Source organism: Hippocampus bargibanti, linkage group LG11 (assembly GCF_051943395.1).
Source record: "Hippocampus bargibanti isolate YZ-2025 linkage group LG11, ASM5194339v1, whole genome shotgun sequence".
NCBI classification, from domain to species: Eukaryota; Metazoa; Chordata; class Actinopteri; order Syngnathiformes; family Syngnathidae; genus Hippocampus; species Hippocampus bargibanti.
In genome coordinates, this window is record NC_142744.1 from 1438939 (window position 1) to 1464235 (window position 25297).

Consider the following 25297-nt stretch of genomic DNA (forward strand, 5'->3'; position numbering starts at 1 on the left):
CCCACTTTGTTGACTCGTAGGAAATCCGAGGCAGACGCTCCCAGCTTGAAGCCAAGTGGCAACAAAGTTTGCGGTGCGATTCCCAAACTTTCATGTGAGTGTTGTTTCCAGTCGTTCGTCGTCAGATACTTTCATTGTTGTTTTTTAATGGAAGTTCTTTCTCTACCTATTGGAATTTCAACTAAGGTGAGAGAGACCAACAAAAATGACAGAGAGCAGAGGGGGGAGGTGCGTTTTGGGTTCCATTCTGTTCACGTTAACTCATTCACTGCCAGACATGTGCAAAAATAATCAAAATCAGAATCATTTTTATTGCTAAATATGTAGAACACATAAGAAATGTGTCTCCGGTACAACACGCTGCACTAGTATCATCATTAAAAAAATGGAGTCACTATACAGTTCTATTTGGGTTACTGTTTAGAGAGTTAATGGCGGCGGGCGAAAGAAGCTGTTGAAAGGACAACCGACACCATTTATTGGTTTTCTAACTGACATCAGAAAACGGTTTCATAGCATCGAAAATACCCGAAACACGCAGGCTGATATTTTTTGTCAAATGCAAAACACCAATAAAAATGACTTAAAAGTGTCCCAAAATTGCCACAAAATGAGCTCGGAACTGGGCAGATTCAAAAAGTCCCGCCCCCTTGTTTGTGACATCACTGTTGGTCACACACTGCCTTTCTCCAGAATCAAAACAATGGCTTCAGATTCTGAGAAGATGCTTTCTTGTTACTCATCCAGTTACAAATATCATTGAAATAGTTCTGAAGAGGAAAGCATAAATGTTTGCAATCCATTCAAGAAGTCCTTCCGTATCAAAATTCGTAAAATCCGTAGTGAAATTAGAAGGAAAACACATAAATAAGGCAATGGTGAATCGTTGTATGTTGCACCAAGACTACTAGTTGATACTAGTTGACGCAAATTCCCAGCAGACAAATCAGCCCATTTCCAACGGAGCTTGGGCTCCATCTTGTGCATTTTCTGGGATGCTACATTGGAGTACAGACGGCTTGAATTGATCCGGAATGACTTCTTTAATCGATGGCAAACATGTATGCTTTCCTCTTCAGAACTATTTGAATCATATTCATAACTGGATGAGTAACAAAAAAGCATATTCTGAATCTGAAGCCATTGTTTTCATTCTAGAGCAAGCCAAGACGTCCTGATGTGATGAATATTCCTGAATATTCCGGAAGTCTTTGAGTTGGTGACTAGTCCGTACGTGACGTCACTAAGGGAACGCCCCTGACCGGAAAAAAAAGACGCATTGTAGCGGTCCTTCCATCACATCAATGTATTTTGCTGTACTTGTTTGGTCTGGGGACCTCTTGTTGCACCCAAAAGGCAGCAGAAGAGGCCGTCCAAGCTCCATATAAGGAAATTATCAGCCTGTGGAAACGGAGGTCATTTCCCTCAATGTTGCCTCAAAATGGCCCGGAATAAATTCTTTAATCGATTGCAAACATGTACGCTTTCCTATTCAGAACTTTTTGAATCATATTCATAACTGGATGTGGAACAAGAAAGCATATTCTCCGAATCGGAAGCCATTGTTTTGATTCTCCAGCAAGACAACTTGGGGTGACATCACGAACGAGGGGCGGGACCTTCTGAAACTGGCCACTTCCGGGTTCATTTTCGTGCACATTTTGGGACAGTTTAAGTCATTTTTATTGGTGTTTTGCATTTGACTAAAAATATTATACGGCGTGTTTTGGGTATTTTAGATGCTATCAAACGTTTTTCTGATGTCAGTTAAGAAACAAAAAAGTGACATTGGTTGTCCTTCAAAGAAGAGTGCCACATGGGCCCACGCTCTTGAGGCACTAGAAGGGAAAACAACAAAGAAGAAGGGGAGGAGGGAGGACAATTTGGCCTTTCTCACGTGCAGGAAGACGCTTTGAGTCTCGCCTGAAGGACATTCGATCGCCCTTAAACCAAAAACAACAAGTTGAAGTGTCTTCATGCCCGGATTCTTTTCTTCCTTTTCTGGCTTGTTGAACGCAACCGCGTCTTCCCTCCAGGCAGCGGCGGCGGCGGCGGCGTCATAATGCCCACCAACTTCACCGTGGTGCCAGTCAACGATGACGAAGACGACAAGAAAACGGCCGCGTCTGCCGCTGACAAACCCGTCAGCCTCAATAATATTTTCCGGGATGACGATAAGGATGATAATTCCGATGGATCCCAGTCAGGTACGAAGGATAAGAAAAATGTTAGCTTGTGAATGCAAACATGTGCTGAAAGTGGTCCGCCTCCTGTTTGGGATGTGGGTCACGGGGGGGGGGTTGCCAGAGGGGGTGACGGGGGTTCCCGAGGTCTTCCCAAGCATTTTAATACGTCTGTGTGTTTTCTCATTCTCAGGCAAAAAGGATCACATGTTCACATGGGCGTGACTACTCTATCGCGAGACAAATAGACAAATTTATAAGGTGTTACCTTGGCTTACGAACTAAATAAGCCTTAAAGGACAAGCGACGTCTCCGGACGAGTTGTGTCCATAATTTGTAAAATGGCTTCAAATGACTTCTACTGGGCGTATTTTAATAAGATTCCACCGCATATAGCTATATAGTGTGTTTTCAATTTAGCTTTTATTGTCTTTTCTCTTTACTTTATTCTTTTTATCATTTTTCCTCTCTTCACTTCTTTTTATTTATCTAGCTAGCCAGCTATCTATCTGCTATCTATTAGCTGGCTGGCTATCTAGCTAGCTAGCTAGCTATTAGCTGTATAGCTAGATGGCTATCTATTAGCTATATGGTGCATCTTGCTATCTATCTAGCTGGCTAGCTATTGGCTATCTATTAGCTAGCTGGCTCGCTTTCTATCTATTTGAGTTACTTCCGGGTTGAGTGAATGCTGGCGCATGTGGCTGCCGCTGCTCACCCACAGAAAAACGTATGTTATGACTGTAAAGTGATTATTAATATTCTTAGCATTATTAGCATCTTTCATGTATGTATTTTTATTATTATTAGCATTATTATTATTGGCTTTATCAGCATTATCAGCATTATTCGCATCTTTCATGTAGCACGGTGTGGCTGCCGCTGCTCACTCACATAAAAACGTCATCCTGTGACTGTAAAGTGACCTTGAGAGTTTTGAAAAGTGCTTACAAATGAAATGTATTATTATTATGATTAGCATTATTAATATTCTTAGCATTATTAGCATCTTTCATGTATGTTTTTTATTATTATTAAAAAAAAAGAGCATTTGTTTACTTTTTACTCTCGTTTACCGTTGTGTCATCCATTTGCATGTATTGCATAACGCACGTGATTTTCTCTTGAATCCCTTTAGGGGACGACGTTCAAAAGGAGTCACACCCGTTCATCCAATCGCCACGTGAGCTGGAACAGTACGATGGCAAAAACATGGCCTTGTTTGAGGTAAGACTCGAAAAACACCTTCTTCTTTTCTGTCAATCAAATAAACTTGCAAATTCATATCGTTCACGTTTGACGCGTGCGCGGACTAAAATGACATTTAGCAAAGCGCTACGAGGTGTTTAACTAAATAAAATAAGAGAAAAAATGGTTTCATAATAATAATAATGATAATAATAATACATTTCATTTATAAGCGCCTTTCAAAACTCTCAAGGTCACTTTACAGTCACAACATATGTTTTTGTGTAGATGAGCAGCGGCAGCCACATGCGCCAACCCGGAAGTAACTTAAATAGATAGAAAGCTTGATAGCTAGCTAGAGAGAGAGAGAGAGAGAGAGAGATGCACCATGTAGTTAATAGCTAGCCAGACAGCTAATAGCTAGCTAGCTAGATAGCTAGCCAATAGCTAATAGATAGCTAGCCAATAGCTAATAGATAACAAATAGATAGCTGGCTAGGCAGCCAGAAAGATTGCTAGCTAGATAGCAAGCCAATAGCTAATAGCTAGCAAATAGATAGCCAGCTAGATAGCTGCATAGCTAGATAAATAAAAAAGGGAAGAGAAGAAAAAAGAATAAAGTAAAGACAAAAAAAAAAAAGCTACATTTAAAACACACCATTTATTGGATTAGCCTTAATCAAATATAGTCATACATTGGCTTACGAACTTAATTGGTTCCCAGACAGTGTGTAAGGTGAAAAGTGTGTATCCCAAAAATTAATTTCTCATAGGAAACCATTAAAATGAGAATAATCCGTTCCCAGGTACCCATAAAACACAAATTTCCAATTTTCCAAGCCTTAAAACTACACAAAATATACCTTATTTTATGTATAATAAATGTGCAACTGTATTATAATGAAAGAAATAAACTACTGTATAATAAGGTTATTTTATTTACCTTTGTGATGGTCGTTGATGGAATGGAGTGGCCGGTTTCATCAGCATTAAACACTTGATGAGGAACATAGCCTTCTTCTTTCACCATGTTGAGGAATGATCCCTTGGAGGTGCTTTCTCTGCCATCATTTTATCTAGTTCCTCATCAATTGTGTTCTGTTTAGCTGGGTTCATAGCTTTTTGCATCTAGTGTGCAGATGTGAAATGTCCATTTCCATTTGTGTTTTTCTAAAGGAAGAAATGGAGAGCAACCCAATGGTGTCGTCCCTTCTAAACAAGCTCGCCAACTACACCAACCTCACCCAAGGCGTCCGGGAACACGAGGAGGCCGAAGATGGCGTTCGGAGGGTCGCCGTCATGGTATGTGAACTTTGAACTCATCCAATGCCGTCATTTAAAAATCCATTTGCAAAAAAATATATATATATTTTGTGACAAAATCTGGAAAGCATTTTTTTTTTGATTGGATTGGATTTACCTTTATTCGTCTCGCAGTGCAAAAATTGACATTTCACAGCAGCAAAGTGATAAAAGGAAAGAAAGAAGTAGAAATACAAAATACTGTGATACCTCAGCTCACAAACTTAATTGGTTCCTAGAAAGTGTGTGTAAGGCGAAAAGTTTGACTGCCAAACATTAATTTCCCATAGGAAACCATTAAAAATGAGTCCCCATAAAACATAATTTTCTACTAAATAAGCCTTAAAACGGCACAAACTATACCTTATTTTATGTATAATAAATGTGCTATTGTATTGTAATGAGAGAAATAAACTGTACTGTATAATAAAGTGGTTTTATTGACCTTTGTGGTGGTCGTTGATGTCGTTCGTCTCCCAAGATTATATTCTTGCGAATTTAATGTTCATAAGGCGAAAAGTTCGTGAGCTAAAGCATTCGTAAGCCGAAGTATCACTGTATAATAATAATAATAATAATCAAGATAATAATAATCCATTTCATTTCTAAGCGGTTTGATGGAGGCTGCGGGCCGGATGAAAATAGACCACGGGCCGCATTTGGCCCCCACGCCAGATTTTGGACACGTCTGAAGTTGAAGTTGGCCTGAATTGAGTCACACCGGTCGCTTCGCAAAACCACCTTTCAATGTGTCCATTGATCGTGTTTCCCTCCCTTCAGTAGATTGCTTTTGACACACTGCATAACGCTGAAAAAGTTGCTTTGAAGATTTGTTCGGTTACTTACGGGCATTGATGCAATTTGTTTCTCGTATCGTAGAAGAGAAAAAAGCGGCACAATATCTGATCAAAATACAAACAAGCGACTACTATGTCAAACAATTCAGTCAATGTCCAAAAAAAAAGGTTTTGGGGGCATGCTGGAGACACTGCACAAAGAGATTTTATGTATTTTTACTTTTTAAGCTCATATTGATTACTTTTTAGGGCAGAACCAATTTCTTCATTGGCTTTTTTTCACCCCGCTAAACTCTGGTCACTACTTCTTCTTGTTCGGTGAATTACATGTGCCGTGTCCAAATGAAATTTAAGGTAAAAGTGTCAGACAGTCCCTGCTTCATCATATTTTATCATTTCTACCTAGCTAGCTATCGAATTGCTATCTATTAGCTTACTAGCTATTATCTATTAGTTAGCTAGCTAACTTTCTATCTGTTTGAGTGATTCCGTGTTGAGTGAACGCTGGCTCGTGTTGCTATCTATTAGCTATCTAGCTAGATAGCTATTTGCTATTTATTAGCTATCTAGCTAGCTCGCTAGCTAGCTAGCTATTACTTATCTATTAGCTAGCTAGCTATCTATTATCTATTTAGCTAGCTAGCTATCTATTAATTATCTATTAGTTTGATAGCTAACCTTCTATCTGAGTTATTCCGGGTTGAGTGAATGCTGGCTTGTGTTGATATCTATTAGCTATCTACCTATCTATCTAGCTAGCTATTAATTATGTATTAGTTAGCTACCTAACTTTCTATCTGTTTGAGTGATTCCGGGTTGAGGGAATGCTGGCTCATGTTGCTATCTATTAGCTATATAGCTAGCTAACTTTCTATCTATTTGAGTTATTCCGGGTTGAGTGAACGCCGGCTTGTGTTGCTATCTATTAGCTAGCTAGCTATTTGCTATCTATTAGCTATCTAGCTAGCTATCTATTAATTATCTATTAGTTAGCTAGCTAACTTTCTATCTATTTGAGTTATTCCGGGTTGAGTAAATGCTGGCTTGTGTTGCTATCTATTAGCTAGCTCGCTATTTGCTATCTATTAGCTATCTAGTTACCTATATATTAATTATCTATTAGTTAGCTAGCTAACTTTCTATCTTTTTGAGTTATTAATAGCATTGCAAAAGTGCTGATTGGAAAATCCCATTTTCCTTTTCCTGTAAGCTATTCCGCCATATAATACACGCCAGCCGCTCAATAAAGTTTTTTTTTAACCAGCTTCCGCGCTGATGATGGCGCGCTAAATCCCGCCTCCCAAGTCACAACGTCGCTCTTTTTATGGTCGTCTTGACTTCATGCGCTGGCGACTCAAAAAAATAAAGGCAGAGCGATGCGAGCCTACGACAAGGAAGGAAGTCAAGAGAGAGTTTAAGCACCCAAAAAAACAAAAAAAAAACACACACAAACGGGAGATGTGGGAGATTTGGAAGTCGACATCGGGGCCTTTGCAGCATGTTGACAAACAACTGAAAGCCATGGAGAAAATGCAACATCGGATTTTTAGGAACGCTGAAAAAATGGTACGTACGTGCGGCTTTTCGTTCGGGAGTCGGGCGCCGTGTCGTTAAACCAGCGGGAAAAAGGACCACATTGTACTATTATTCGATTATTTCGGTGCCATTTTGCAGAAAAATGCCCTTAAATTTCTGTTGTATCATCTTGCGTTGGATCCACAAACGACCGTTCATGCATTTCAAAATGCATAATTGCGTTTTTAATGAGTAATTAATTAATCAATTAATATTGGTAGCTGTTATTATAATTAATGTAATATAATTATAACAAGTATAATTATTTGCATTATTTTTATTATTTTTATTTTTATTCTCATTTTTATTGTTGTTTTTATTTTTATTGTTATATTGTTATTTTTATTTTTATTTGTATGTCTATTTTTATTTTTATGTCTATTTTTATGTTTATGTCTTTCTACATCTATTATTATGTCTATTATTAGTATTAGTAGTAGTAGTAGTAGTAGTATTAGTATATAAATGAAATATATTATTATTATTATTATACCTCCATCGATTGGATGGATGATGATGATGATTATTATTATTCACAACAATAATAATAATAATAATAATAATAATAATAATAATAACTTATTATTCACAATAATAATAGTAATAATAGTAATGAAATTAATAATAATTACATATAATAAATTTGTCGATTCATTGATTGCATTACTTAATTTAATAACTCGCTGTGTTATAATTATGATTATTCGTAGTATAATAATGATTATAAAATGATGCAATACGTCTCTTGATGCTGCAGCTGTAACAAAAATACAATACAATGCATTATATCCGGATTTATATCAATTACCTGGGAAGGCGCTTATAAATGAAATAATAATAATGATAATAATCCATTTCATTTCTAAGCGCCTTTCAAAACTCTCAAGGTCACTTTACAGTCACAGGATCAGTTTTTCTGCGGATGAGCAGCGGCAACCACACGCGCCAGCATTCACTCAACCCGGAAGTAACTCAAATAGATAGAAAGCTAGCTAGCTAAGAGTTAGCTAATAATCACTCAACATGGAAGTAACTCAAGTCGATATAAAGCTAGCTAGCTAAGACTTAGCTAATAATCACTCAACCCGGAAGTAACTCTAATAGATAGAAAGCTAGCTAAGAGTAGGCTAATAATCACTCAACCCGGAAGTAACTCAAATAGATAGAAATCTAACTAGCTAGCTAAGAGTAAGCTAATAATCATTCAATCCGGAAGTAACTCAAATAGATAGAAAGCTAGCTAGCTAGCTAAGAGTTAGCTAATAATCACTCAACCCGGAAGTAACTCAAATAGATAGAAAGCTAGCTAGCTAAGAGTAAGCTAATAATCACTCAACCCGGAAGTAACTCAAATAGATAGAAATTTGAAAGCTAATCATCACTCGATGTATTATTATTACAGTAAAGTCTCGTTATATCGATATTCAAGGGAGTCCGAAAAAATATCGATATAACCGGGACTATCGATATATCCGACCCTGTTTGCATGTAATTTTCTCCGTGCGTGCATAGAAATAGTATCGATATAACCGGGACTATCGATATATCCAATATCGATATAACGAGACTTTACTGTATTATTATTATATTTGAGGAAGGACGGATGGACGGACGGATTTTTGACTGGTCTCACCCGTTTGTCTCTCGCTTCTCAAGGTACCCCAAATGGGAACGTTCATCGGGGTCTACCTCCCCTGCCTCCAAAACATTCTGGGCGTGATCCTTTTCTTGCGCCTCACCTGGATTGTCGGGACGGCGGGAATCCTCGGATCCTTCGCCATCGTCTCCATGTGCTGCATTTGCGTGAGTCAAAGAAAAAAAAAATGACGGAATATTTTGACAGATTTTATTTGCATCGATTTGAGCAGGAAGGATTTCGGAGAAGCGACGTTGGATCTTTTATTTTTCTTTTAATGCGCTGTGGTGAGATTGAGCATGTCAGTAGCTCGAGGACGTTTGGACAGAGGCATGATTGTTTCCCAAAACTCGTGATGTGAGCAATCGGAGCTTGGCACGCTAGCGCCTCCACAAAGCGCTCCGATGTTTATCCGCTCGGATGTGATGAGATAAAGAAAATACTGTATTTATTCGAGTATAACGCGCAAAATTTTCGACGTAAAAAAGAACTCAAAGTTTGGGTGCGCGTTATAAACGAGGCCTGGGAAAAAAAAATCATATACAGGTAACATTCGACTTCCGGCCGGGTTCCGTTCAAACGGTCGTAAGTCAAACAGTCGTAAGTCGAACTGCATTGAAAATGGCCGACGCGAGGTTTATACAACAGAATAGTATACGATGTCAATCTGTTATTTTTAAAGAACGTTTTCTATTGAATACTATGACGTTCCAAACTGTTTGTGTCATTTTCATCATTTTATATTTCGTATTATCGATTTTTATTACTATGTTGTTCCGCTGACCCAAATACGCACGGCTTCCCACGCATACGCACTGTTGAAAAATCGCTCTCCCTGCTAACGGAGAAGCCAGAAGAGGTCGCCCAACACACACGCTCGGACTTAGGCGGACGCCGAAGGAAAAACGTCTCAAAGAGGCGGTGGCGTCGTCGGTGGACACTCCCCCACGGTCGATTACTGTGCGAGTGAGATGCTGTCTGGCTAGCCAAAATTGTCGTACGCGTTTGTTAAGAAAGAGTTATTTTGTATCCTCATTTTGTGCACTGCTGCAATATTCTCTTTTAAGATAAATGAGGCATGCTGAATGTGGAGCGGATCCGGCAACGCAGCCACAACGCTACATATGGTCCTTTGACAGCGATAAAGGGCTAACTTCACTTCAAACTTTTTGGAGTTCTGAGTTGATTGAATTAATTGGGAAAACATGGAACAGTGAGAGGACTGTAATGCTAGCTAGCTAGCTCTCTTTGCTATCTAGCTGGCTAGCTATCTATCCATTTAGCTATTAGTTATCTACTAGCTTGTTATACACGTGTGCGCGTCAATCTCGAATAAATAAATTCTAAAACTTCTTTTTCCCCGCAGACGTTGCTAACGGCCATATCCATGAGCGCCATCGCTACAAACGGAGTTGTCCCAGGTAAAAGAACTCTTCGGAATCAAACCCGATCGGTCATCAAACGCGATAGTTAGCGTGGAAATCTAACCAGGATAAAGTTTCTCGAAAGCGGGCGGTTCCTACTACATGATCTCCCGATCGCTCGGGCCCGAGTTTGGCGGAGCCGTGGGTCTCTGTTTCTACCTGGGGACGACTTTTGCCGGATCCTTGTACATCCTCGGCACCATCGAGATTCTGCTGGTACGTAGCCGTCGCGGAGGCGCATGCCGGGTTTTCGTCGGTCTCTTTCGCTCATACGTGTCCCTGCCTTTGACTCTCCATCGTCTAGACTTACATCGTTCCGAACGCAACGGTGTTTGAGGCTAAAAGTATCGAGGAAGAAGGAACGGCCGCCCTCAACAATATGCGAGTCTACGGAACTTGTTGTCTGCTACTGATGGCCCTTATTGTCTTTGTCGGCGTCAAGTAGGTATCTGCGGTCGCATCGGCGACATGGATACGTTTGACGTTTACATTTTTTTTTTTGCTCACTGGTGCGCAGGTATGTGAACAAACTAGCTCTGGTGTTTTTGGCCTGCGTCATGCTCTCCATCATGGCCACCTATGCCGGAGTCATCAAGACCGCCATTGAACCGCCGGAGTTTACGTGAGTCGCCGGACAAATAAAGCGCTCCTTATTCATCGGCGCGCTTTTCGCAATGGTATATACAGTAATCCCACGTTTATCGCGATTACACGCTTTAGTTTACGAACCTTTCGCCTTACGAACATTAAATATAATCTTGGCATACGAACTAGTTTTCGGGAAACACACGGAGCGCCACAATGGCTGGCGGACTAGTTTTCGGCGGAAGAACACCAAATCACACGGTCAAACAGCGCTACTGTGACTCGCGGACTAGTTTTCCACACCCACTTTGTTTTAGTGAGCTCAGTGCAGATGTGGTTTGTTATCGAGTGTAGTACTTTTACTTTTTTAGGACCGTAAAAGACCCCACCACAGGCTCGTGTTAAGCCGAAGGGGACACAAAAGAAAATTACGATCGAGCAGAAGAAGATCATCGGAAAACACGAACGAGGTGTGCGTTGGTGTGACTTAGCGTCCCAGTAGCAGTATGCTAAGTCGACCATTGCTATGTGTGGCTAAGGGTGTTTCTTTGTTGTCTAAGCAACAGTCTCGGGCAATAAAAGAGGTTGAAAAACTTCTGTTGATTTGGATTAACGAAAAGCAGCTAGCATGGGACAGTGTGTGAGGGTATTATCGCCGAGAAAGCACGGCAACTTCACTCGGATATCATCATATCAGAGGCAACTACATCGACCATCACAAAGGTCAATAAAACGACTTTATTACAGTACAGTTTATTTCTTTAATTACAATACAACAAAACATTTATTATACAGAAAATAAGGTATATTTTGTGTCGTTTTAAGGCTTATTTAGAAAAAAAAACATGTTTTATGGGGACCTGGGAACGGATTATTCTCATTTTAATGGTTTCTTATGGGAAATAAATGTTTGGCAGACAAACTTTTTAACCAATTAAGTTCATAAGCCCAGGTACCACTGTAATGGGTTCCAGAAGCGCCCGTGCAAGAGGTGAATATCCGCAAAGTGTGACAGTGTAGCATTAGCCTCTAGCGACCTGCTGGCTAGCTGCTTTGCTCTTCTCACAGCTAAACACTAAGCTTGTGTCTGTGATTTAGCGTGTGTCTCCTGGGCAACCGTTCGCTGAAGAACGACAAGTTTGAAGTGTGCGCCAAAACCGTGACGCTCAACAACCAAACGGTGACCACGGACCTGTGGAGACTTTTCTGTAACGGGGAACATCTCAACGCCACCTGTGATGACTATTTTAGTTTAAATAACGTGACGGAGATCGCGGCGATTCCTGGGCTCTTGAGTGGAGTTCTGAAAGGTGACATTTTTTTTTCTTCTGTTTTGTTCGCGATTGGTTTGGGCTGATTGATGAGTTGATTGCTTCTCTCAGACAACCTGTGGGGTGATTACGGTCCAGCGCATTCGGTCATTGAGAAGAAAATGCAGGAATCGGTTTCGGCTCAGGACAGTTCCGGCGACGTTTATAAGCCTTACGTCTTCAACGACATGGCCACCTACTTCACGTTGCTCGTGGGAATCTATTTCCCCTCCGTGACGGGTAAATTCCCCGATATGGACAGAAAATCTGGGCACAAAATACATCCCGTTGTGAAAACTGAAGGTTTTTGTCTTTGCAGGGATCATGGCTGGCTCCAATCGATCTGGCGATCTAAGAGATGCCCAGAGGTCCATCCCCGTTGGGACCATCGTGGCCATCCTCACCACTTCTTTCTTTTGTATCCTTCGCATGCGCTCGATGGATTAAGTATGTATGTCGTGAAATATTTGGAAATCACGCGGGATCTGAATTTTGATTTTCTATCCTTCAGTGACAAACAGGCGCTCCGTTTATAGGAGGCGGAGTGCTTAAGGTGATACGAAAGCCAACCACAAAAACTTGGGAGATAGTAATCCGCCTTCCCCCTCAGGGAATGCTTGCTATCTTTCTATAAACCCATCTATTTTTTTGAGTGTATTTATTATTTTTGTCATTTTTAACATTGTTTTAGTTTTTACATGTTTTTCAATGTTTTAAATTTGTACATTTTTTTTTAATAAGTAAATAATACATTTTATTTCAAGCGCCTTTCAAAACACCCAAGGACACTTTAAATTAAAAATTTAATTTTTTTTTATTTTTTATTATTTTTAGATTTGTACAAAATTTTACATTTTTCAAATGTTTACAAAAATTACATGTTTACTTTTTTATTTTTAAAATTTTTAAAAATTTTAACATTTTTAAAAATGTTAAACATTTTGAAAGTTTTTACATTTTTGAAATTTTGAAATGTTTGAAATATTTTGAAATTTTTGCAATTTTTGCAATTTCAAAAATTGGTGAAATTTTGAAATGTTTGAAATGTTTGAATTTTTAAAGTTTTCTTATTTTTTTATTTTTTGGATATTTTTTTATTTTTTATTTTTTGTTTATCTATTTATTTACTTACGTGTGTTTTTTGTGCGTTTTTATTTATTTATTTATGTATCCATTTATTTGTTTATTTATTTCAGTGTTTGTGTATTTATTTATTTATTTATTTATTTATGTATTTATTTAAAATGCACCTTAAAAAAAGCGTTATCATGCCATCTTTTGCGAAGGACTTTTATTTTTGTATTTGTTTGTGTGTTATTTATTTCTTTATTCATCTATTTATTTACTTATGTATAGATCTTTCGATTTATTATTGCATTGCAGGATCAATAATTTCATCTTAATTTCAATATCAGACATTTCCTGTGTGCTATTGTTTGGCGCATGCATTGAGGGTGTGGTTCTGAGGGACAAGTGAGTGCTTCCCGATCACCCGTTTGACGGATCGAATATCCGAAAGGAGACGTTGACCCCAACATAACCTTATCCGTACTGGTTCCAGGTTTGGAGACTCGGTCAAGAAAAACCCAGTGATTGGCATCCTGGCCTGGCCGTCGCCCTGGGTTATTGTCATCGGATCGTTCTTTTCCTGTTGCGGGGCGGGCCTTCAAAGCCTGACCGGGGCTCCGCGGCTTCTTCAGGCCATCGCTCGAGATGGCATCATCCCCTTCTTGCAGGTCAGCGACGACGTCCTTGAAATGTTTTTTTTTTTCTTTTCCACAAGGGGGCAGCATTTTCCCTTTTTTCCATGTTAGCGCTTTGGTACAGCTTCAGCTCTATCAACCAATATGGATTGCATTGTATTTTGTACAGCCGCCCCCATTTCAAACTCAGATAACTCTAAACCCATACCGTTTAGGAATTAACTCTTATTTTTTTTTATGAAAGAAGACAGTCTAAAAGTCCCAAAAGTCAATATTGTGTGGTTCCTGGAATTCAAGTGACAATGACAAAAACCCTGGCACTGGAGTAGATGCATTTTAAAAGTCGGAATTCTGAGTTAAAATTTGGAAATTAGAATTAAAAGTCGGAAATCAGAGTTAAAAGGCGGAAATCAGTGTTAAAAGTCGGAATCCTGAGTTAAAAGTTGGAATTCTGAGTTAAATCACAATTCTGACTTTAAAAGTTGAAATTCTGAGTTAAAATTCTGGAATTCTGAGATTAAAGTCGGAATTGTGATATTAAAGTTTGAATTCTAAATTAAAAATCGGAATTCTGAGTTAATACTCAGAATTATGAGGTTAAAGTCGGAATTCTGAGTTAAATCACAATTCTAATTTTAAAAGTCGAAATTCTGAGTTAAAAATCGGAATTCTGAGTTAAAAGTCGGAATTCTGAGTTAAAAGTCGGAATTCTGAGTTAATCGGAATTCTGAGTTAGAAGTCAGAATTCTGAGTTAAAAGTCGGAATCCTGAGTTAAAAGTTGGAATTCTGAGTTAAGTCACAATTCTAACTTTAAAAGTCGAAATTCGGAGTCAAAAATCGGAATTCTGAGATTAAAGTTGTAATTCTGAGTTAAAAGTCTTTCTTGTCTCTCTTAGATTTTTGGTCACGGCAAAGCTAACGGCGAGCCCACTTGGGCTCTGTTGCTGACCGTCGGGATCTGCGAAATCGGAATACTCATTGCCTCTTTGGACGCCGTGGCTCCCATTCTCTCCATGTACGTATCCAACGTTATCTTCTCAAGTCCTGAAAATTGGTCAAATATTGACTCGGATCATCACCACATTTGTTTTTTTTTTTTTTTTTTTTGTTTTGCCTGATGCTAAAAATCCTATCCTTGTTTACCATGATTCATCAGAGATTTAAACTCAAGCTTATCTTTTCTTTTGTATTTTTTACTTTTGTTAAAGCAAATTCTTGAAATTATTCAAAAATTTAGCAAAGATGCTAAATCAATCGCCCGGGTTGATTGGTTCTTTTTTTTTTTTTTTTTGCACATTGAAGGTGCGCCTTATAGTCCGTTGCGCCTTATATACCGAAAAAGTTGAAAATACATCATTCGTTGGAGTTACGCCTTATATATGGAAAAAGTTTGAAAATACACCATTCATTGGAGGTGTGCCTTATAGTCCGGCGCACCTTATATACAGAAAAAGTTTGAAAATACTCCATTCATTGAAGTTGCGCCTTATATACAGAAAAAGTTTGAAAATGCACCATTAATTGGAGGTGCGCCTTATACTCCGGCGCGCCTTATATATGGGAAAAGTTTGAAAATACTCCATTCGTTGGAGGTGCGCCTTATAGTCCGGTGCGCCGTATATACAGAAAAAAAAATGAAAATACGACATTCATTGAAGTTGCGCCTTATATACAGAAAAAGTTTGAAATGCACCATTAATTGGAGGTGCGCCTTATATACAGAAAAAGTTTGAAAATGCACCATTAATTGGAGGTGCGCCTTATACTCCGGCGCGCCTTATATATGGGAAAAGTTTGAAATTGCACCATTCGTTGGATTTTCACCTTATATATGGAAAAAGTGTGAAAATGCACCATTCATTGGAGGTGCACCTTATAGTCCGGTGCGCCTTATATACAGAAAAAAAAATGAAAATACGACATTCATTGGAGGTGCGCCTTATTCTCCGTAGGGCCTTATATACGGAAAAAGTTTGAGAATGCACCATTTATTGGGGCTGCGCCTTATAGTCCGGTGCGCCTTATACACCAAAAAATACGGTAGATGTCAAAAATGTCCTTTCTCAACGTGTCCCTTTATATCCGCAGGTTTTTTCTGATGTGCTATCTGTTTGTAAACCTGGCTTGCGCCGTGCAAACTTTGCTCCGAACCCCCAACTGGAGACCCCGCTTCAAATTTTATCACTGGTGAGGAGATTTCATCATCGCTCATGATTTCAGTATCACTCCAAAATCAGCAGAATCAAATATAAATACACGCATTATGTACATAATATATATATTTCTTTTCTCTCTTAGGACTTTGTCTTTCTTGGGGATGAGTCTGTGTTTGTCTCTCATGTTTATCTCCTCCTGGTATTACGCCCTGGTTGCCATGGTGATCGCTGGATGCATCTACAAGTACATTGAATATAGAGGGTGAGCTCTTTTTTTAACTCATTCACGGCCAGACGATGTGCAAAAAAATGTGTCCAATCCAGTTGCCAGGGTTTTTGTCATTATCACTCAAATTCAAGGACCCAAAGAATATTGAGTTTTAGGATGACATAACCATTCAATGCAGCGTTAGAAAACTTTCATCAGATAAAAAGAGTTCATTCCTAAGTTATACGTGTCCTGAGTTATCTGAGCTTGAAATGGGGGCAGGTGTACAAAATACAAGACATACATATTGATTAATATAGCGTTTTAACAACAGTTGAAGTTGTAACAAAGCGCTAACATGGAAAAAAGGCAAATGCTGCCCCCTCATGGAAGGGAATAACATTGCCAGAGGTCTGACCAGTACTTTATCGGCACCCCGCGCAAGAAAAAAACAAAACCTGAGACTGTGCTTAGGCCAGAAGGATGTTGCTGCACTGTATAACTACTGTATTGAGTGTAGTCACGCAGTAGATTGCTGTGCGAGTGGGTGACATGCTGGCTGGCCAAAATTGTAGTACTCGTTGCCGGCTGCTTGCGTGTTGCGATGCTAGGCGTCGTGGTTGTAAGTACGGGTGGTCGTAACTCGCGCCGGTCGTATCTTGGATGTTAGCTATATTAATGTAACATGTTTCAATCCTAAAAAAATACCCCAAAAAAGTAGTCAATCTTCTTGTTCACAGGGCGGAGAAGGAATGGGGAGACGGCCTCCGAGGATTGTCTTTAAACGCGGCGCGGTACGCTCTGACCCATCTTGAGGAAGCACCGCCGCATACCAAAAACTGGAGGTGAGTTCTACGGATCGTGAAAGGCGGGCCTTGCCGTTGCTTGGCGGGCGAAGCGTCATTTTTTGCTTTGGTCATACCCGCAGGCCTCAGTTATTAGTGTTGTGCAAGCTGGACTCGCACCTGGCGGTGAAACATCCGCGCCTGCTGTCTTTCACCACGCAGCTCAAAGCGGGAAAAGGCTTGACCATCGTCTGTTCCGTACTGGAGGGAACTTACATGACGCGGGGCGCCGATGCCAAAACCGGAGAACAGGTTTGACTCTTTGTACGCATAATGGACAACCGACACCTTTTTTTTGGGGTCCTAACTGACATCAGAAAAACGTTTGATAGCATCTAAAATACCCAAAACACACAGGATGATATTTTTAGTCAAATGCAAAACGCCAATAAAAATGACTTAAAAGTGTCCCAAAACTACTTTAAAATGAACTCGGAGATGGCGAGTTTCCCGCCCCCTTGTTTGTGATGTCACCCCAGTACATCTCGCCTTGCTCTAGAATCCAAACAATGACTTCATATTCGGAGAAGATGCTTTCTTGTTACTCATCCAGTCATGAATATGATTCAAACAGTTCTGAAGAGGAAAGCATACATGTTTGCAATCGATTAAATAATTTATTCCATGCCATTTTGAGGTATCCGGGGGCGGGAAATGTAGCACAAAAAGAGGCAGAAAATGGCGCCAAAGCTCCTGTAAAGAATGAATCAGCCCGTTTCCACAGGCTGATTAATTCCTTACACGGAGCTTTGTCGCCCTCTTCTGCCTCTTTTTTGGTGCTGCACGAAGTTTTCAGAAGAGCCAAGTGCAGCTAAATGCATTGACGTGATGGAAGGACTGCTACAATGTGTCCTTTTTTGGTCAGGGGCGTTCCTTTAGTGACGTAGGGTGAGGACTCGTCACCAACTGAAAAACAAGACTTCCGGAATATTCAGCGCGAGTCTTAAAACGTAAAATATAGCGATATGCGGTGGAATCTTTGTAAAATACGCTCAATATAAGTCATTTAAAGCCATTTTACAAATTATGGACGCAATTTGCCCGGAGGTGTCGGTTGTCCTTTAAGCGCTGACCCGTTGACAAGTTCAAGAAGGCATCGCCGCACGGATTCTCGGCAGTGCGGCGATGCGCGACGCCAACTAATGAACGCGTGTCGACAAAACAGAAGAGTTGCTTCTGGTTCACGCGCACCTTGACATCAAAGATCTCGCGGGCGTCATTCCGATTTGTTTTCAGGGCGACTTTTGTTGACGTTTGTCTGCCGCGCTTAATCGCAAAAAGCAACTCAAGCAAATATTTTTTCCCCGCTTGTTTACAAAATATAAATCCCCAAGGTAACATAAGAAATTTCACCTCGAAACACCAGTGAGATTATTATTATTATTATTATTATTATTTAGCTATTTGCCTGGCTATCTAGCTCAGTATCTGTTAGCTATCGATTGGCTAGCTAGCTAGCTTTCTATCTATTTGAGTTACTTTCGGGTTGAGTGAATGCTGGCGCGTGTGGCTGCCGCTGCTCACCCGCGGAAAAACTGATCCTGTGACTGTAAAGTGACCTTGAGAGTTTTGAAAGGCACTTACAAATGAAATGTATTATTATTATTATTATTATTATTAGTAGTAGTAGTAGTAGTAGTAGTAGTAGTAGTAGTAGTAGTAGTATCCTTATACCTTATTATTATTATTATTATTATTATTATTATTATTATTATTATTATTATTATTACTATTATTAGTAGTAGTAGTAGTATCATTTGCTAGCTATTTGCTATCTGTTAGCTATCTGGCTGGCTAGCTAACTATCTAGTTAGCTATCTATTAGCTAGATGGCTGGCTGGCTATCTAGCTAGGTATCTGTTAGCTATCAATTGGCTAGCTAGTTAGCTTCCTATCTATTTGAGTCTATTTGAGTGAGCCGCTGCTCACCCACAGAAAAACTTATCCTGTGACTGTAAAGTGACCTTGAAAAGTTTTGAAAGGCGCTTAGAAAAGAAATGTATTATTATTATTATTATTATTATTATTATTATTAGTGTTTTTTTTTGAGAATTTGTTTCGTCTCCCCAATGTATTGCTCTTTACAATTTGTATAGAAGAATTCAGTTTTTCCTTCTTCTGGCGCTCAAATTCCATCCCTCACGTCACGGATCCGTTTCCGTTTCTAAACCCTCAGAACCTGAAAGCCGCCATGACGGCGGAACGGACCAAAGGTTTCTCCCACGTGGTCGTATCTTCCAATCTCCGCGACGGTTTCTCCCTCCTCATCCAGTCGGCGGGACTCGGTGGGATGAAGCACAACGCCGTGTTGATGGCTTGGCCAGCGGGCTGGAAACAAGCTCGAGATTTGTCCTCCAGGAGGAACTTCATAGGTGACGTCTCCAAGGATCAAAACATCACACCCAATGTTTTGTTTCTGCTCCAAATGTTCAAAGTCTCAACTTGCTACAGAGACTGTGAGGGAGACAACGGAGGCCCATCAGGCTCTGCTCGTTGCGAAGAACATCGACCACTTCCCGGGGAACCAAGAGCGACTGAAGGAAGGTACGATCGACGTCTGGTGGATTGTCCATGACGGCGGTCTGCTCATGCTGCTCCCGTTTTTGATCAGCCAACACAAGGTAAAATCCATGTAGCAGCCAATCCTTTACACCAGGGGTCGGCAACCTATGGCTCGCGAGCCATATATGGCTCTTTTGATGATTGCATCTGGCTCGCGGATAAAACTAAATACGGTGATAGCTCGGCTTTAGCTAACTTTTCGGCTTACAAACATTAAATTCGCGTGAATATAATCTTGGCATACAAACTAGCTTTCGAGAAACACGCGGAGCGCCACAATGGCTGGCGGACTAGTTTTCTACACCGCTTTCTTTGAGTGTGGATGTGGTTTGTTATCGAGTGCAGTACCTTTGCTATTATGAGACCAAAAAAGACCCCGCCACAGGCTAGTGTTCAGCCGAAGAGGACACAAAAGAAAATGACGGTCGAGCAGAAGAAGGAGATCATCAAAAAACACAAACGAGGTGTGACTTAGCATCCCAGTACCGGTATGCTAAGTCGACCATTGCTACGTGTGGCTAAGGGTGTTTCTGTGTTGTTTAAGCAACGGTCTCAGGCAGTAGAAGAGGTTGAAAAAAATCTATTGATTTGGATTAATGAAAAGCAGCTAGCAGGGGAGAGTGTGAGTGAGGGTGTTATTGCCGAGAAAGCACGGCAACTTCACTCGGATATCATCAAGAGGCAACTACATCAACAATAGCACATTTATTATACATAAAATAAGGTATATTTTGTGGGGTTTTAAGGCTTATTTCGCTGAAAATTATATTTTATGGGGATCTGGGAACGGATTATTCTCATTTTTAATGGTTTCCAATGGGAAATTAATGTTTGGAAGACACACTTTTCGCCTTACACACACATTTTCTGGGAACCAATTACATTCGTAAGCTGAGGTATCACTGTACATATTCTCGCTTTTTCGCTGTTCATTTCCTGTTTGGGCGGCAGTCGGCTGAAAGCGCAATTTTTCTCAACCCGGAAGTAACTCAAATAGATAGAAAGCTAGCTAGCTAGCTAATAGATACAGATACTTTTATGGCTCTCTTAGTCAAAAAGGTTCCCGACCCCTGCTTTAGTCCGCCGGTTTTGAAATTGGCGATACGCTAAAGTAACCAAAACGTCTCCTACCAAGGTCTGGAGGAAGTGTAAAATGCGCATCTTCACGGTAGCGCAAATGGATGACAATTCGATCCAGATGAAGAAAGATCTCCAGATGTTCCTGTACCACCTACGTCTGAACGCGGTGGTGGAGGTGGTTGAGATGGTGAGCGAATGAATTCGCGTTAGCAAACCCAGGAAGCGTCCGTCTGACGTTCAAACGTGTTTCTGGCCGTCCCAGCACGACAGCGACATCTCGGCGTTCACTTATGAGAAGACGCTGGTGATGGAGCAGAGATCTCAGATGCTCAAACAAATGCAGTTATCCCGCACGGAACGGGAACGAGAGGTACACGTAGTCTGCGCAAAGAAAAAAACATGGCGGGGAAAAAAAAAAAATCATTGCTACATGCTAACTCTTCTTTTATATATTTTTTTTCTTTGCTAGGCTCAACTGATCCACGATCGTAATACGGCGTCTCATTCCACGAAAGAAACCAAAGCGTCGGTGGACAAACCGGACCGCGTCCACATGACTTGGACCAAAGACAAACTCATTCACGAGAGAAATAAACACCGCGAAGGAATGGGCGTCAAAGACATGTTCAACATGAAGCCGTAAGCAAACTCTGGACATTCAATACAGTGATACCTCAGTTTACGAACGCTTTAGCTTACGCACTTTTTCACTTTACGAACGTTAAATTTGCGAGAATGGAATCTTGGGATACGAACTAATTTTCGGTGGACAGACCAAACCACACGGTCAAACAGCACAACGGTGGCTGGCGGACTAGTTTTCCACACCCCCCTTTCCTTTGAATGCAGACGTGGTTTGTTATCGAGTAGAGTACTTTTGCCGAAAAAAAGGCCCTACCACAGGCTAGTGTTAAGTCGAAGAAGACGCAAATGAAAATTACAATTGAGCAGAAGAAGGAAAACACGAACGAGTTGTGCGTTTTTCTGACTTATCTATTAGCTATCTGGATAGCTCTCTAGCTGGCTATGTATGAGTTATTTATGTGCTATCTAATCTCACTATCTAGCTGGCTACCTTGCTACATATCTATTTGCTAACTAGCTATCTAACTGGCTACTTAACTAGCTATCTATTTGCTATCTATTAGCCAGCTAGCTAACTTTAGATCTATTTGAGTTATTCCAGGTTGAGTGAACGCCGGCGCGTGTGGCTGCCGCTGCTCACCCACAGAAGAAAAAACTTATCCTGTGACTGTAAAGTGACCTTGAGAGTTTTGAAAGGCGCTTAGAAATTAAATGTATTATTATTATTATTATTACTTAGCGTCCCAGTACCAGTACGCTAAGTTGCTACATGTGGCTAAGGGTGTTTCTGTGTTTTCTAAGCAACTGTGTCAGGCAATAAAAGAGGTTGAAAAACATCTGTTGATTTGGATTAATGAAAAGCATCTAACAGGGGACAGTGTGAGTGAGGGTATTATCGCCGAGAAAGCACGGCAACTTCACTCGGATATCATCAAGTGGCAACTACATCAACGACCATCACAAAGGTCAATAAAACTACTTTATTATACAATACAGTTTATTTTTTAATTGCAATACAATAGCACGTTTATAATACATAAATTGAGATATATTTTGTGTAGTTTTAAAGCTTATTTAGTCAAAAAAAAATGATGTTTTATGGTGACCTGGGAACGGATTATTCTCATTTTAATGGTTTCTTATGGGAAATTAATGTTTGGAAGACATACTTTCTGGGAACAAATTAAGTTCATAAGCTGAGGTATCACTGTATGTATTTGCATTCGATTTGTTGACAAGTGCGCCTTCAAAGCTCAACAGAAGCATTTTATAATTTATCTGAGCGTTGCGAGAACACACGAAACGTGATTAACGTTGTCTTTTTCTCCGTTCTTTAGTGAGTGGGAGAATCTGTAAGTGGTTTTGCATTTCCCTTTGCTTACCTGGCATGAGCATGACCCTTTGTGTGTATCGCGTGTGCATGATAATCGCCTTGTCCCGACTGCATGATCAAGACACTTGCTGATTTGTGCTCAATACGATTTCCATACGTTTAGAAAGATATATATCCAAAGTGCGGCACGCGGGCCAAATGCGGCCCGTGGTCAATTTTCATTCGGCCCCCAAACTCCCGTCATAAAATCCCCAAAAAAAACATTGCCAGAGGTCTGACCAGTGCTTTATCAGCACTCCACGTCATGCTTTTCAATTCCTGTTTGGCTGCTTTATTTCTTGGGTAGAATAGAAACAAACGCTCTCCCGATATCGTCTCATCTCATTTCGCTGTCGTTGATTCCGCCTAGCAACCAGTCCAACGTCAGACGGATGCACACGGCTGTCAAACTGAACGAGGTGGTGGTGAAGAAATCGCAGGATTCACAACTGGTGTTGCTGAACATGCCTGGCCCGCCAAAGAACAAAAAAGGGGATGAAAACTGTATCCTTTCTTACCACAATTGGGGTTTTGTCGCTAATTTTGCGTATTTTTGGACCGTGGTGTGATTGCCTTTATTACTCTCGCATTGGAGAAATTTACATTTCCCAGCAGCAAAGTCAGGAAAGGAAAGGAAGAAGTAGAAAAACAAAATACAGGAGATGCTGTAAAGGCAGCCACTCTCGTGGCGCCATCTTGAAGTTCTAGATGTAAGAGGAGAGGACATCCTTTTCACCACTGGATCAAGGAATTAACATTTAAATAAATGTTTAAAAAAAATAGGGTCCTGAAGTCATGGTCGTAAGTATGGGTGGTTGTAAGTCGAGCTGGTCGTAAGTCGGATGTTACCTGTATTCTCTTGATTTTTTTTTGGATTGGATACGCTTTTATTAGTCTCACAGTGGAGAAATTTACATTTTCTAGCAGCAAAGTGAGGAAAGGAAAGGAAGAAGTAGAAAAACAAAATACAGGAGCTGCTGTAAAGGCAGACACTCTCGCGGCGCCATCTTGAAGTAAAAAAAAAAAAACTACATGACAAATATGAGACAATATGACAACAAAAAGACACAGCGAGTCATTCATTCTTCAGCACTTGCTGTACCCTATTTGTGACATGAAGCAGTTCTAGATGAAAGAGGAGAGGATCAAAGCGTCCTTTTCACCAATGGATCAGGGACGTCATGATGAAATCTGCACATCTGCTACAAGCTAAATGTTAAAAGCAAAAACACGAAGCCGTAGCATCCATTGACAAAAAGAGATTGTCTTACATCTCCTGTCCCATGTCAATCCGCTTCAATTCCAAGCCGCGACCGTGCCACATACGCATACGACCTTTCTGCTGAACAAAATGGGGTTGTGAAAATGCTGCCCATGACCGGCGCAAAAAATATACAATTGCCCCTGAGCTTTCCGGCAATGACAGTCAAATGGCATTGATATTGCTTCCGATCAAAAACGGTGCTTAAATGAAAAAAAGTCATTCAAAAACGTGTTGGATTCAAAGGCGTTCCTTAAGGCCACACGCCAGATATGGAATTTCTAGAAGTGCTCATGGAAGGACTGGATCGTGTCTTATTGGTTCGCGGAGGTGGCCGGGAAGTCATCACCATCTACTCTTAGTGCCGAGCACCGTGGAGGACGGTGACTGAGGACACTTTGGGGGACAAACACGTCCCTGGGTTCAATGTTGGACATGGACGTGGTCCAATCTCTTTCATGTCAGAGACTAGAAGTGAGAAAATCTGACCAATCGGGTCAGTGCATCATCTCAAAGGGGGCCCCGTAACGCAATTGGCGTTCAACCGTCCCATACTGTGAACAGTGTGGGGGCGTGGCCAAGCTAACAGACCCCCCACGCCATCGACGCGTGACTGCCCGCTTCCCCCCGCCCCCTCTAAAGTTGGTGAGTTGGTGAAAAGGAAATGGCTGCCTAACTTGGCTCTGAAGGTAACATCGCCAACTTCTACAGACATACTTTCATGTACAACCGCCCCCTCGCAATCGACCAATCGGGCACCTCTGCCTTCACACTACAGTGATACCTCGGTTTACGAACCCCTTGGTTTACGAACTTTTCGGTTTACGAACGTGAAATTTCTGAACATTTTACCTTGGCATACAAACTATTTTTCGGGATACACACGGAGCTGCCACAATGAGTGATGTGTCGTTTGCGAACGAGCCCATTCTCCTAACAAGAAAATGGCAGCCGACTTGTTTTTATCCTCTATTCCCCACCCCCAGTCGTCGGTTAAAGCCACGTGATTGGTCAAGAACATTTATTATACATATAATAAGGTATATTTTGTGTAGTTTTAGGGTTAGAAAATTAGAAAACTATGTTTTATGGGGACCTGGGAACGGATTATTCTCATTTTAATGGTTTCCTATGGGAAATTAATTTTTGGGATACACACTTTTCGCCTTGCACACTCTGTCTGGGAACCAATTAAGTTCGTAAACCGAGGTATCACTGTATAAGACTTTCAACAAATGCAAACGTCAATTCTCATCTCATTTTCCGTACCGCTTATTCCTCATTAGGGTCGCGGGGCAAACGTCAATTAACATAATTTATGATTTTTTTTTACATATCACTTGTTATCTATTTGATGGATTGTTTTGTCGCCAACAACAACAACAATAAATAAATCAACATGGCGAAATCCCTTTTTGAACGTACTGACTGTGTCATGGTGGGATGTGTGCTTTCATGGGCAGATTTGTCTGCTAGGAATTTGTGTCAACTACTGTCAAATAGTAGTCTTGGTGCAACACATTA

The 25297-nt window shown here is 40.5% G+C and overlaps 1 protein-coding gene across 3 annotated transcripts; it reads left to right on the top strand.

The window, feature by feature from the left end:
• On the top strand, positions 1 to 25181 carry LOC148891046 (solute carrier family 12 member 7-like). Of its 3 annotated transcripts, XM_089007371.1 has the most exons (27): positions 1 to 94; positions 2037 to 2207; positions 3322 to 3410; positions 4548 to 4673; positions 8702 to 8848; positions 10048 to 10102; positions 10191 to 10321; positions 10410 to 10546; positions 10623 to 10727; positions 11789 to 12000; positions 12073 to 12240; positions 12320 to 12418; positions 13416 to 13473; positions 13562 to 13736; positions 14601 to 14719; positions 15793 to 15891; positions 16003 to 16122; positions 16809 to 16913; positions 16997 to 17165; positions 19090 to 19285; positions 19365 to 19534; positions 20611 to 20742; positions 20818 to 20925; positions 21025 to 21194; positions 22478 to 22492; positions 22883 to 23016; positions 24044 to 25181. In XM_089007371.1, the coding sequence occupies exons 2-27, from the start codon at positions 2063 to 2065 to the stop codon at positions 24133 to 24135; spliced, it is 3276 nt and encodes a 1091-aa protein (XP_088863497.1). In that variant the 5' UTR covers positions 1 to 94; positions 2037 to 2062; the 3' UTR covers positions 24136 to 25181. The 3 variants fall into 3 exon arrangements, with proteins under 3 accessions (XP_088863497.1, XP_088863498.1, XP_088863500.1); XM_089007372.1 differs by lacking the exon at positions 22478 to 22492; XM_089007374.1 differs by lacking the exons at positions 1 to 94; positions 2037 to 2207; positions 3322 to 3410; positions 4548 to 4673 and adding an exon at positions 6861 to 7036 and having other exon boundaries at positions 10180 to 10321.
• Positions 25182 to 25297: the final 116 nt, after the last annotated feature.

Excerpts from the sequence above, each read along its gene's own strand:
- LOC148891046 (XM_089007371.1), top strand. The coding sequence starts at position 2,063 with ATGCCCACCAACTTCACCGTGGTGCCAGTCAACGATGACGAAGACGAC. Across the intron at positions 2,208-3,321 it reads TTCCGATGGATCCCAGTCAG|GGGACGACGTTCAAAAGGAG; the intron begins GTACGAAGGATA and ends GAATCCCTTTAG. Across the intron at positions 19,286-19,364 it reads CTCCAGGAGGAACTTCATAG|AGACTGTGAGGGAGACAACG; the intron begins GTGACGTCTCCA and ends AACTTGCTACAG.